Source organism: Eptesicus fuscus, chromosome 13 (genome assembly GCF_027574615.1).
Source record: "Eptesicus fuscus isolate TK198812 chromosome 13, DD_ASM_mEF_20220401, whole genome shotgun sequence".
NCBI lineage: Eukaryota > Metazoa > Chordata > Mammalia > Chiroptera > Vespertilionidae > Eptesicus > Eptesicus fuscus.
The window spans coordinates 32627445-32641603 of NC_072485.1; the positions used below are offsets into that span (position 1 = coordinate 32627445).

The window sequence follows — 14159 nt, forward strand, 5'->3', positions numbered from 1 at the left end:
CTTCCCTCAGCTTGTCAAAGTTAACTACCTTGTGGGAGACGGCCTGTAGGCCGGCTATTAGGCATTGGAGCATCTGGTCGCGATGTCGGCGCCCCTCTCGCCCTTCCGGGGTATCTAGTGGGTACACCCAGCCTGGTTCCTGACGAGGAACGGCCTGGGGAGGTCGGGGAGTGAGGATGGGGGAAGGGAGGGAGCGGACGGCAGGGCAGAAGGAGGCAGGGCGGAAGGAGCCCTGTTGCAGGGAGGCCGGCGAGTTGGAGGGGAGGAGGAGGAGGAGGAGGCGGGGCCGCGGACCCGGGGGCTCGGGGGTCTGAGCCCGGTCACTGTCCGGGGCGTCCTGTGCCTGAGCCAGCGGCACTGCCCGCCCTCCCCATGCCTGCTCCCTGGCCGCCTCCGCTCCCCCACCCCGGAGCGCGGGAGCCAGCTGTTTGGAGCGGCTTGCGGGATGGCGGGCGGGTGGCTCTCGCGCTGTGCGGCGGCGATGGTTGCGGCGATGGTTGCAGCCGCGGGGAAGAAAGCGCAGCGGCGGCCGCGGGAGGGAGCGGCGCGGTGGCGGTGGTGTTACCCACGGCCGCCGAAGCCGCGGGTGGGCAGGTGAGGTGCTGCCGAGAAAGCACCTGCCACGGGGAAGAAAGGGAGCCGTGGCGAAGGAGGAGGAAGAGGAGGGGGCCGAAAGTGTTCGGCGGGAGGAAGAGGGGTGGAAGTGAGAGAGCAGCTGGATCCAGAGTCAGAGATAAGAAGGAGCAGAGGACAGAGTCAGAGAGAACAGAAGGAGCAGAGGGAGGGACGGGAGCGCAGATTGAAAAAGGCCTGGACACATGGAACCTCCAGCCCCTTCCCAGCTCGTTGGCAGGAATTGTTAAGGTCGGTCAGGATGTTAAAATCGAAAGTCCCATTTTCAGGCCACTGTGACCTGTTGTCCAATTCATACTGAGGCCATGCCACGGTACAGAAGTAAATGAGGCGTTTAGGACGCAGATCCCGGGACAGGCCCAGCTTAGCCAGATTGGTGAGCAGGCACCCAGCGGCGCCTGCGAGTCAGTTTTGGATTTCTGGTTGCCCATTTTGAAACCTAGGGTCAGTAGCGAGGCCCAAGGATCAGCGTCCCAATCATTGAGCCAAGGCTACGGACGGAATCCGAGGGATGGTGGGAGACGTCTCTCGCCGACCCCCTGGGATCAGAGTGAGGCCAAAAGGCCGGAGACCAAGGTGGAGTAGGAACGTCTTCACTACACCCCAGGGTCAGAACCTTTCCTGGAAAGGTCCGGAGGGCTATGCCCGGAAAGCAATCTCTGACGCGGACCGCGGTTTACGGACAGAGACGCCGGCGGAGGACCCTAGGAGTCAATAGGGACTGGGACTCACCAACTGACGCTGCCGAGCTGGAAAGAAGCCTGAGGGTTCCGGGGAGACAAGTGGGGAGGGGTACCCCAAATGGGATACACACTCAATCCCCACCCGGGTTTCGGCACCAGATGAAAGGTTCGCGACGCAGGAAACAAGACACAGAGTCCAGGCCATGGAAAAAGGGGGGGAGGTTTTAATCTTGCGCTCCCGGGCGAAACTCACCGGTCCAAGAGTGGGCCAGGGGAGTTCGCGCCAAAACAGGGGCTTAGGTACTTCCTTTATACAGCCGTTTGGTGAGGGGAGGGTGGAGAGCATGAGAGATGTGGAATTCCTGCCTCAGGCAGGAGCCTGGGAAGGCTAGCAAGGGTCTGGGAAGGCGCCAGTTATCTTCTGTCACCATCTACCTTGCGGGTGCTTGCATGGCTGTGGTCTTTCCCCCATGCCTCAACCTAACAGTAACATATCAATTTTTAAAATAAAAAAGAGAAATCAAGCAAGTTTATTTAAATTCATTTCATTGATTAGTACCTTTTCACAAAAACACCCCCAGAAGACACTTTTTTCTTCACTCGCTTCTTCTCTTTGCTTGATTCAACAGAAGAGTCATCTTCCTACAAATGACAAAAAAGAGAACCAAGTAAGATTTCTACCCTAGACACATTTCATCTTTCTATCTGTTCCAAAAGAAAAAAATTAATGATACTAATATTTTCAACTCTACATTAAAAATAAAATAGTGTCAGGAAGTTTGCCTTACAGATCAGGTTTGAGATGATACAGGCCTGGAACAGAACTAACTCACCTTGTGACTGAAGAAAAAATTTCCTGTGAAAAGAAAATATGTAACGTACCCAAATCCCTACACTGTGTCGCATGAGCTGTCCACAAGGACCACATCATGGCTGTCTTCACTCACAGAAGGGAGCAAGGGTCAAAGTTTCCCCAGTGTACTTTCTGCCTCTTCTACTGAGACAGATGGCCTGAAATACAAGTGCCACTGGGTTTCCTGCTGACGCTGTCACTCAATTATAAAAATACTCCACCTGCTTTTCTGTATTTGTTCTTTGTATCTGTTTCCATATTCATTTCTTTGTAGCTTCCTTCTAGAGATTTGTCCTTTTCATCTATAACTATAAGCATTTTCCTATATTCCAAATTCATAGTTCCAGCTGGGAATTATGAAAAGAGCTAAGGCTATGGAATCAAAAGTTAGAGAATGAATACTGATCCCACCATAACTAGACAACTCTGCTCTCTGAGCCTCAGTTTCCTCAGATGTTAAATGAGGGCAGATCAAATGATATGTGATAATATGTGTAAGAACTTTATAAGTGTTGCAAATGTAATCTGAACAAAGGGACTCTATGACAACTTCCATGCTGGCTTTCTATTCTTAAAATTGCTCTTTTGAGAAACTGACGCTTTCTTACATGGATTCCACTCAAAGCACTTTATTTTGGCTATTTAGAATGTTAAATTATATATATATATATATATATATATATACTCTCTAATTGTCTTAGAATTCTTATTGATTACTCTGCAAATATTTTTTCCTTATATGGGGCAATAAGAACAGTAACACTTACTGCACTTTTATGAACCAGGCTGCTGTTTTAACCAATATATATGTAAATATATATATATAGATATGTGTGTACTAGAGGCCCGATTCCCGAAATTCATGCAAGAGTAGGCCTTCCTTCCCCAGGCTGCCAGCACCGGCTTCCCTCTGGCACCGGGCATCCTGGCTTTCCTTCGGCCACTGGCAGGCACCCAGGACCTGGACTTCCCTTGCAGCTCCAGCTTCGTCTGGAAGGTCATCCGGAAGGACATCTGGTCTAATTAGCATATTACCCTCCTTTTATTATTATAGATATATGAAGGAATATACATAGATATATATTCATTTAATACTTACAACACTCTAGAAAATATAAATTATTACCTCCAGTTTACAACTAAGGCAAAGATTAGTTGTAAATGATTAGTTCAAATCAAAAAAGGTTGAAGCCAGGATTCAAATCCAGATATCCCCAAGTCCAAAGCTTGAACTCTTCACTACTCTTGTATACTACTTCTTGAGAAAGATCAATGTGTTAAGAAGGACACTAACCACTGCCACGAGATTGGGGACCTTAATATCTTCCAGGTTCTCCCTGAGCTGATCCACCTCTGCTCGACACTCATCCAGCTGACTTTCTAGCTTTTCTCTCCGTAGTCGTTCATACTGCAGCTGGCCCTGCAGCTCTTGGATAGTCCTGTCAAAAACAGATTTTGTTTTCAGTCAGTCTCCAATATGAACTAAATATGATTTTAGTAATAGTGAAAGGCATCCATGCACTGTATTTAAGGCAAATCAAAAAATAACTGTGTATTCGACAAATATGTATTGAGAAGCTACATGGACCAGCACTGATCTAGACACTAGGGATCAGCAGTAAACCAAATGGACCAAATATGCCCTCAAGGTCTTGCCTTAGCAGTGGAGGAAGACAGACAGGAAAGAAAATAAGTAATTATGGTATGTTGGAAGTCGATAAATGCTAAGGGAGAAAAAATAAAGCAAGAAAGAGTCATATAAAATGTTGAAGAGGGCGTTAAAATTTCATATACAGTGGCAGAGAAGGCCTTACTGAGAAGGTGCTTCTGAGCAAAGTTCTAAAAAAATGAGGGATATAATCAAGCAGACATCCGGGGGAAGGGCATTCCACATGGAAGAGCGGGTCCAAAGGCCCTACATCAGAAGTATGCCTGGTGACCTGAAAGAAAACCAGAGGCCATGTGGTTGAAACAGTTTAAAATATAAAAGGGATAGTAGGTCAGAGAGGTAAAAGGAATCCAGTAAAGTAGAGCTTTTACTCTCATTAAAATGGGAAGCCATTGGAGGGTCTGAGCAGAGAAATGGCATGAATTGATTTAGACTTCTTTTCTTTTGCTGTGTGTGTGTGTGTTTCTATTGATTTGCAGATATTTTAGCATCCTTGCATCCCTTGAATAAATCCTACTTGGTCATGGTGTGTGATCTTTCTAATGTAATGCTGGATTTGATTTGCTAGAATTTTGTTGAGGATTTTAGCATCTATATTCATCAGAGATATTGGCTTGTAATTCTCTTTCTTTGTAGTGTCTTTATCTGGTTTTGAGATTAAGGTAATCCTGGCTTCATAGAAAGAGCTTGGGAGTGGTTTTTTCCTCTTGAATTTTTTGGAATAGTTGAGGAGGATAGGTTTTAATTCTTCTTTGAATGTTTGGTAAAACTCCCCCTGTGAAGCCATCTGGCCCAGGGCTTTTGTTTGCTGGAAGTTTTTTGATTATTGCTTCAATTTCCTCCATAGTTATCAGCCTATTCAGATTTTTTTATTCTTCCTGAATAAAGGAAAAATTGAGTTTTGGAAGGTTGTATTTTTCTGGGAATATGTCCATTTCTTCTAGGTTGACCAGCTTGTTGGAACAGAGTTGTTCATAGTATTTTTTTACAATCCTTTGTATTCCTGTAGGGTCTGTTGTTATTTCGCCTCTTTCATTTCTGATTTTGTTTATTTGGGTCCTCTCTCTCTGCTTCTTGGTGAATCTGGCTAAAGGTTCATCAACCTTGTTTATCCTTTCAAAGAACCAGCTCTTGGTTTTATTGATCTTTTGTATTATGCTTTTGGTCTCCATGTCATTTATTTCCTCTCTGATCTTTATTATTTCCTTCCTTCTGCTTACTCTGGGCTTTTTTTGTTAGTCTCTTTCTCATTCTTTCAGTTGTAGAGTTAGGTAATTTATTACCAGTTTTTCTTGTTTTTTGAGATAGACCTGTAATGCTATGAACTTCCCTCTCAGGACTGCTTTCACTGTGTCCCATAAATTTTGGATTGTTGTGCTTTCATTGTCATTTGTTTCCAGGATGTTTTTTGCTTCTTCTTTGATCTCTTTGGTAACCCAATCATTGTTTAATAACATGCTATTTCACCTCCAAGTGTTTGAATTTTTTTGATTATTTATATTGTAGTTATTTCTAATATTATGCCATTGTGATCTGAGAAGATGCTTGATATGATCTCAATCTTCTTGAATTTGAAGAGACTTTGCATGTGTCCCAATATGTGATCTATCTTTGAAAATGTTCCATGTTCACTTGAGAAGAATGTATATTCTGTAGCTTTGGGGTGAAATGTTCTGAAGATGTTGATTAAGTCCATCTGATCTTGTGAGTCATTTAGGATTGTTGTTTCTTTGCTGATTTTTTTCTCTAGAGGATTTACTCAGTGATATCAATGGGGTATTAAAGTCCCCTACTATGATTGTATTGCTGCTGATCTCTCCCTTGATGTCTTCCAGAAGTTTTTTTATGTATTTGGGTGCTCCTGCATTGGGTGCATATATGTTTACCAGAGTTATATCCTCTTGTTGTATCAATCCCTTTAGTATTATGAAGTGGCCTTCCTTATCTCTTGTTATGGCATTTACTTTGAGGTCTAATTTGTCAGATATAAGTATTGATACCCCAGCTCTTTTTTCATTTCCATTTGCCTGAAAGATATTTTTCCATCCCTTCACTTTCAGTCTGTATGAGTCCCTTGTTCTGAGGTGGGTCTCTTGAAGACAGCATATATATGGGTCATGTTTTCTTATCCATTTAGCCACTCGATGTCTTTTGATTGGAGCACTTAATCCATTTATGTTTAAGGTTATTATTGATAGGTACTTGTTTGTAGCCATTTTTATTTGGACTTAAACATAATACGGGAAACCATAAAAATCTTAGAAGAATCTATTGACAGCAAAATATCAGGCATATGTCGTAGCAATATCTTTACTGATACAGCTCCTAGGACAATGGAAACTAAGAAGAAAATAAGCAAATGAGACTACATAAAAATAAAAAGCTTCTGCACAGCAAAAGAAACCAGCAACAAAACAACAAGAAAGCCCACTGCATGGGAGAACATATTTGCCAATGTTATATCCTATAAGGGCCTACTCCAAAATTTATAGGGAACTCATACAACTTAACAAAAGGAAGATAACAACCCAATCAAAAAATGGACAATGGACCTAAATAGATACTTTTCAAAAGAAGACATAAGGAAGGCCAAGAGACATATGAAACAAAGAATCTTAAAAAAAAAAGGGGGGGGTGGGTGGGTGGGGAAGCTGTAATAATAGTATAGTAAACTGCCTGGAAGAGAAGCAACAGAAACCAAAATTTAAAACTCATTATCTAGGAAAGAGTTGTTCCATTGTAAAGTACTTTTCTAGACGACAAGGGATCCAAAAACTTTCAGTTAGGCTCTTTCGCAAAGGCCAATACTAAAAATATTCCATATCTTAGAATACTGTAATCAATACAGAGGAAATGGACAGCTAACTAAACAATGTGATTTGTGAGATATCAAGAAGGCCCCTGGTTTTTAAAAAAAAATTTAAATTTTGACCCAGTTTCCTAATATCTAAAATCCCACTAAAAGATAAGAGTATTTTGGCTTAAGCTTTGTCTTCTACTCACATTCCCAAGTACCCATGGAAGGATAACATATTAACCCTTATGAAAGATTTAGATATTACTCTGAATGCATTTACCAGACCTCTTACTGAGTCTATATTCAGAAGAAGACAGAGAAAAGGGAAGCAGGAGGTTCTAAGAGTCTGAGGAAAAGAGACCCAACCAAAGGAGAGGGCAGAGAAAGAGAAGAATCCTCTTTACAGACCCAAGTTTTGATTAAAAATCTTCTCCCCTGTCTCCCTTTGTTCACTGTCCATTCTGAAAAGCAGACAGACAAGCAGACAGGCAGTGGGAAGAAATAAACACTAGGCATCCTCTATTCCAGCAGCCATTAATTAAGTAGAAAGGCACCAAATGTGCAGAGCCAACTTAGGGAGCAGGGAGTAAAGGATGCAACTGCTCAATGCCTCTGGACACAGACCATCCTCTGATGAGGTTCCACAACCCTGGGCCTCAGATTTATGAATAAGCAGTCCAATTTGATAGGGATGGTTATAGATGTGTTGGTTGAAAAGCTCAAAGTAACTGTGATCTCAAAAACAAAAAAACAACTCTATAGAATTTCAATTTTACAAGAAAAGAGTTTTGGAGATAGGTTGTGCAAAAATGTGAATCTATTTAACACTACTGAATTGTACTTAAAAATGGTTAAGATGCTATACTTTATGTTATGTGTATTTTAACACAAAAAAAAAATCTTAATACCTTCTCCATCTGGGGACTTAGGAGGAAAACAGGATAGACTCTTACACCCTTTGGTGGGGATAAAAAAACAAGTTGTTGGTCAACAAACCCTCACATAGCATTTAGAGAGAGAACTAAAAAGAAACCATTAAAGTTTGGAGGACATTACTTTTCAGACTCCAGCTGTTCTTTCTTCTGCTTTAAGTCTTCTTCTGTTATCCCTCCCAAGTGTTTATAGTTGCTCTCAGCAATTTCCAGGAGGTGTCTCAATTCTACAATTTTCTTATAAGCTCTCACTGCAAGACAGAGTTGCATAGAAACCTAATTTAGACAGGTGCTCGCAGGATGCTCATCCTGGAGCCTATTCTTCCTCTAAAGCCAGTGTCTGTGTGGTTTGGGTGGAGGTGGCATACACACAGAAGGATAAATATCAGTAAATAATATTTAGATGAACAAGCAATGATAAACCTAAATGAAGGGTTCTCCTCCTGCTCTTGGAGGATGTATCAGATTGTTATGTTTAAAACTATGAACAAGAAGTTGAAAGACTAGCAGTGGTTTAGAGTAGTGGTATATTACAGGACCATGCATAATCTATGATATAACAAATATATATATATATATTGAAATATGCTGCATTTATTTAAAACAAGAAATAGCCCAGCTCCCAAATTTTATGATTAGTAATATCTATGCAAGAGGATACTGAGAGAAGGAAGTGTGTTGAGAGCTGCTTTTAGCTATTTTCCAACTATCGAACCTTCTATCCTGTGTGGTAGTGCTTCTCAACCTGGGGTGATTTTCTCCCTTAAGGACATTTAATATCATCTGGATACATTGTTGCTTATGAACTTGATGGGTGGAGAGGAATAGGTTACTGGCATCTACAGGCTCAGGGCTCTTCTCAAATGTCACTCCCTTAGAGAGGACTCCTCTAATGGCTCTTATCTATAGCACCACCCTACTTTATTTTCTTTATGTATCTATTTTCTTATTATCTGTCACCACCACATCACCAGAATGTAAGTTCTGGGTGATGCTGGGGATTTTATATTGTTCACTGTTTCTCTGATAACTACAACAGTATCTGGCACATTGTAGACAACAAATATTTGCTGCTATTATTATCTGTAAAAATCATTTGCCAACTAACCATGGAAATCCTTGGGATGTCTCTTCCTGTTTCCTATGATCCACTTAAATAATGTTTCCTCTTATATAACATTTTCCTCCTTGAGGGAAAGAGATCATGTCTTACATTTTTTATATGTTCAACAACACCTGGTACCAAAATTATAGTTCTGGTTCCCCCCAAAATGAAAGTAGTTTACTTTATAGATAATAGCTATCTTTAGGATAATTTTCAAATTTGTGGAAAAGACAATGGCTATGGCATTTCTTAAAGAACAAATCACAAGAGAGTTGGCACACTTACTTCTGGCATCTGTTTTATCCGACTCATTAAGATATAAATCATTTTTAGCATCAGTGCTTCCCTCAACACCATGTCTTATAAAACACTTCATATCATCTTCATCAATTTCATTATAATCTATGTCATATTTCTGTTGCCCCTCTAATAGCTTTACTGCTGCTAAATGGGCAAACCTGTAGAAAAGAATCAACAATGAACAAGAACCACAATTTTCAAACTGAAACTGCAGTTTGAACTTAATTTAAGAAATTACACTTTGTACATTATGCCACCAAACCACCCATTCAGTAAAGGAGCAAAACTGTACCTGAATATCAGTGCCAATTTGATGTACTATATCCAGCTAGTAGTACATGGGAAACTCAGTTATTTGACACTAAGGACAAGAGATCATTAAAGACAGATTCCATCCTTTTTATTGGCAAAAACCCAACTGAAAGAAGAGACCCAAAGATAACTGCTAAATTGAACAGAAAGTTCAAAAACACCCTATGTGATCACCTGCATTTACTACCTTTTTCTGATGGCCTAATTTAGATTGTAGAATTAGTTAGTTATGGTTCCAGTTTTAGGGCCAACTATAGCTCTAGCACCCTTATTCTTGATTCTTCTCCAACCCAAAGCACTTGACATGGCTTTGAAATTTAATGGAAAAATAATGACTTTCCATCCATATTTTCTTTGCTATTCCTACATCTCTGAAGCTTCCAATAATATACCTTTGATTTTGGAGTTGTTGTAATTGCATGTAATCTGCATATTTTCCCACAGCTTTGCTAATTAGGATGTTCAATGCTTTCTCTTAGGACAAGGATAATTACTCGCTAACCACAAAAACCTCATTCTATGTTTTCCATAACCACATAGCCACACACACATGTACATACATATATTCTTACCTTTTACCAGGTACTGCAAATCATTAAAGATATAGGAATAAACATATATAGGAAATTATAAGGTTAACAGAAATCATTAGTTCTATTACTAGTTTGTAATTTAACAGCTTTCATTTACTGAGTACTTGCTTTATACCAGATTAAACACTACACTTTACACCTTGCCTTTTGGTGCATGAATGAAAAAAAAATGTGGGCCAGAAATTATGATTAACTCCAGATACATCCGTAGTATTAAATCACCCATGTAATCTTGGTATAAAGATAAACAAATAGATAGATTCAACAGATAAAATATGAAGTCTAGAAATAAGCCCACACAAATATGGACACTAACTTGGATAAAGATACAAAGGTAATAAAGTGGAGAAAGGACAGCCTTTTCAACAAATGGTGCTATAACGATTAGATATCTATATTTAAAAAAAAGTACTCCTTGGATGCATACCTCAAAATGCATCATAGACCTCAATGTAAGACCTAAAACTATACAGCATCTAAAAGAAACCAAAGAAGAAAATCTTTGTGACTTTGTTTTAATTGACAATTTCTTAGATATGATACAAAAAAAACATAATCCATAAAAGAACAAATTGATTAAAAAAAACCTTCTACCCTTCAAATACATTGTTAATAGAATTAAAAAAAAAAAAAAGCCCAAACTGGGAGAACACTTTCACAAAACAAAAATGTAAGGAAAAAACTAGTATCCAGAATATATAAATAGCTTGTAAAGCAACAATAAGAAAACAACTCACTTTTAAAAACTGGACAAAAGATCTAAACATCACTTCACCAAAAGAAAATATACAAATGGAAAATATGCATATGAAAAATGCTCAAAATCAAAATCATTTTTATTAGGAAAATGCAAATTAAAACCACAATGAGATGCCACTGCATACCTACTAAAATTACTAAAATCAAAGAACCTGACAACAGAGACTTTTGGAATGCCTATGGTCACTTTGGAAGCACTTTGGCAGCTGCTTTTAAAGTTAAACATACCCTTAGCATATGACCCACCAATACTACCCCTAAGTATTTACCCAAGTAAACTTAAAGCTTATATTCACACAAAATCCTGTATGTGAATATTTATAGCAGTGTTATTCATAATCACCAAAAAATGGATACAATCAAGATCTCCTTCAACAGGTTAGTGGATAATCAAACTATGGAATACTGTAGAATTCTACATCTGATGGAATACTATTAAGCAATAAGAAATGAACTACTAATACATATGAATTCTCAAAATAATTATGCTGGCTTAAAGAAGCCAGCTATATAATGGTACTTACTATATGATTCCATTCATAATAAAACTCTAAAAATGCAAATTAATCTACAGTGACAAAAAGCAGATTGGTGTTTGCTTAGGGAAGCCAGCAGTGGGAGGGAGGGAGATTACAAAGGAGCACAAGAAGACTTTGGGGGGTCATGAATACTACTATGTTCACTATCTTGATTGTGAAGATTTCATGGGTGTCTACATATATCAGAATTCACTAAGTTGTACAAGTAAGTGTACTTTATTGTATGGCAATTATACCTTGATAAAGCTGTTTATGAAAATAAAAATAAAGTGGGCCTCAGTTGATCACAATACTAGGTACACAGTACAACAAAAACCACCCTCCAATGCTTCAAAGAAATACCAGACAAAATTTTAAGAACCATGAACTCACAAACAAAAATTTCATGGCAACTTAATGAATTGTTAGGTCTTTACATTCTTTCAAGCTTCATATGCATCTTTTAGCCCACACTCCTACTTTATTTTTTTATTTTAGTTTATTGATTTGAGAGAGAAAAACATTGATTTGTTGTTCTACTTATTTATGCATTCATTGGTTGATTCTTGTATGTGCCCTGACTGGGCATCGAACCAGAAACACTCTAACGAACTGAGCTACCCCGTCAGAGCACACACTCTTACTTTAGATTCAAGTAGTACTGAGCCACATGCAGTTCCTCAAACACACAAGTGTCTTCTTATAGCTCCTTCTCCTTCAAGTGTCAGCATAAATGTTGCTTTCTCCAAAAAAATAGTTTTCCTTGACTTCTACATAAATTCTGTCCTCCTACAGTTTCCTTCATAACTCTTACCATCATCTGTATTAATATTTCTCCCCCACAACTTTCAAATAGGAAGACTTGGGCATTTTTTCTCCTATGTTCTTACTGTACCTTATACATCTATAGCCTATATAATAAATAGGTAATATGCAAATTGACCCTCACACCATAACACCATCACAAGATGGCTGCACCCACAGCAGAGGCGGGGTTCCCGTAATGAGCGATCAGCAGAGACCTGAGGCTGCATGGCACCGGGCCAGGGCAGGGGACCTGAGGCTGCACCCCCCGCCCAGTGGGGCTTGACTGGGAACCTCAGGCTGTTCCCCCCACCCCAGTGCTGGGCTGGGGGGCCTCAGGCCGCAACCCCCACCCGGCAGGGCTTGACGGGGGACCTGAGGCTGTGCCCCCTGCCTGGTGCCAGGCTAGGGGACCTGAGATTGCACACCCCTGCCCGGCGGGGGTGGGGCCAGCCGGGTCTGGATCTCACGCGATTTCAAGGCATGCGCAGGTGGGCTGGGACTTGACTCTGGGTGCCACGTCGCACCCCAGACACTAACAGGAGGAAGATTTTCATATACATTTTACAAATTTTCTTTCATCTCTGATACTTCTATTATAGAGAAAGGGCAAATAGCAATATTAAAATATTTCCTCTAATTAATTCCCTTTTAATGTGCACGAATTTCATGCACCGGGCCACTAGTAATATATAAAAGCCTAAGTGGCCAGCTGACCAGCCAGTAGCTACGATGCACAATGACCACCAGGGGGGCAGATGTTCAATGCAGGAGCTGCTGAGCAACAGCAGCTTTGCAGAGTGCCCTCTCGCACTCTGGGACCCCTTGGGGGATGTTGGACTGCCGGTTTTGGCGCAATCCCCACAAGCCAGCCCAAGGGACTCCACCTGCTGGAGGGACCCTGCTCACTCCACAGACACCCTTTGAGCCCCAATGCCGTCCCAGGTGCGGGCAGCCTGGGAAGGACTGCAGGAGGTTGGCTCCAGGGTGAGTCCGGCCCATCTTGCCCAGTCCCACCGTGATGGCCACCTTCTAATTAATTTCCTTTCAATGTGCATGAATCCATGCACTGGGCCTCTAGTAATGTAATATAATTATTATAATTAACAATAATTATGTTTACATATAAAATTATTATAACTAATAATGATTATTACAATAATTATAATTTTTCACTCCACAAGATGCTAAGCTCCTTTGAGGGCAAGAACTGTGTTTTTTCATCTTTGTAACACTAACACTAACCATACCATTTGGAACATGATAAGTATAATAAAGTTGAATTTAAAAAACACAGCCCTAGCTGGTTTTCTCAGTGGTTAGAGCATTGGCCCATGGACTGAAGGGTTGTGGGTTCAATTCTGGTCAAGGGCACATACCTCGTACCTCAGTTGCAGGCTCAATCTCTGGTCCTGGTTGGGGCACATCTGGGAGACAACCAATCGATGTGCCTCTCTTACATCAATGTTTCTCTCTCTTTGTCTCTCACCCTCCCTTCCACTCTCTAAAAAAATCAATGGAAAAAAATATCCTTTGGTAAGGATTAACAACAAAAACAAACAAACAAGCAAAAAAAAAAAAAAAAAAGGACTAAATATTCCTTGAGTACCTGAGACCAAAATTTGTTTCAAAACCCATGTGACTCCTTTTGATTAGCTCTATCATACAATATTTCTCAAGAGGTGCCAGCATTTGAGTGGGATGATTCTATGTTATTCACCACTATTCTGAGTCCTATAGAACATTTTGCATTTAAGCATTCGTGGACCTGACCTCACTAAATATTAGTGACTAGAGGCCCAATGCATGAATTTGTGCACAGGTGGGGTCAGGCCAGCATACCCCAATGGGGGCCGATTTGGGCCCCGATCAGGCCGGTTGGCCTCCCCAGTGCACATCATAGCAACCAGTCATTCCAGTCGTTCCAGTGTTTTGGTCTCTTGGCTTTTATATATATACTAGAGGCCCGGTGCACGAAATTTGTGCATGGAGGGGGGTTGTCCCTCAGCCCAGCCTGTACCCTCTCCAATATGAGACCCCTCGAGGGATGTCCGACTGCCTGTTTAGGCCTGATCCCAGTGGGCAGTCGGACCCCTAAACAGGCAGTCGGACATCCCTCTCACAATCCAGGACTGCTGGCTCCCAACTGCTTGCCTGTCTGCCTTCCTGATTACCCCTAACCGCTTCTGCCTGCCAGCCTG

At 41.0% G+C, this 14159-nt stretch overlaps 1 protein-coding gene across 1 annotated transcript in view; it reads right to left on the reverse strand.

Moving 5' to 3' along the window:
* Positions 1 to 1823: 1823 nt before the first annotated feature.
* Positions 1824 to 14159, reverse strand: part of ANKRD42 (ankyrin repeat domain 42) — a 75218-nt gene continuing 62882 nt past the window's right edge. Inside the window, exons 9-12 of the mRNA XM_054725137.1 lie at positions 8958 to 9130; positions 7692 to 7818; positions 3464 to 3608; positions 1824 to 1958 (exon numbers count right to left, since the gene is read on the reverse strand). Coding sequence (XP_054581112.1) covers positions 1869 to 1958; positions 3464 to 3608; positions 7692 to 7818; positions 8958 to 9130 — 535 coding nt within the window. The 3' untranslated portion in view covers positions 1824 to 1868. The remainder of the gene's footprint in view (positions 1959 to 3463; positions 3609 to 7691; positions 7819 to 8957; positions 9131 to 14159) is intronic.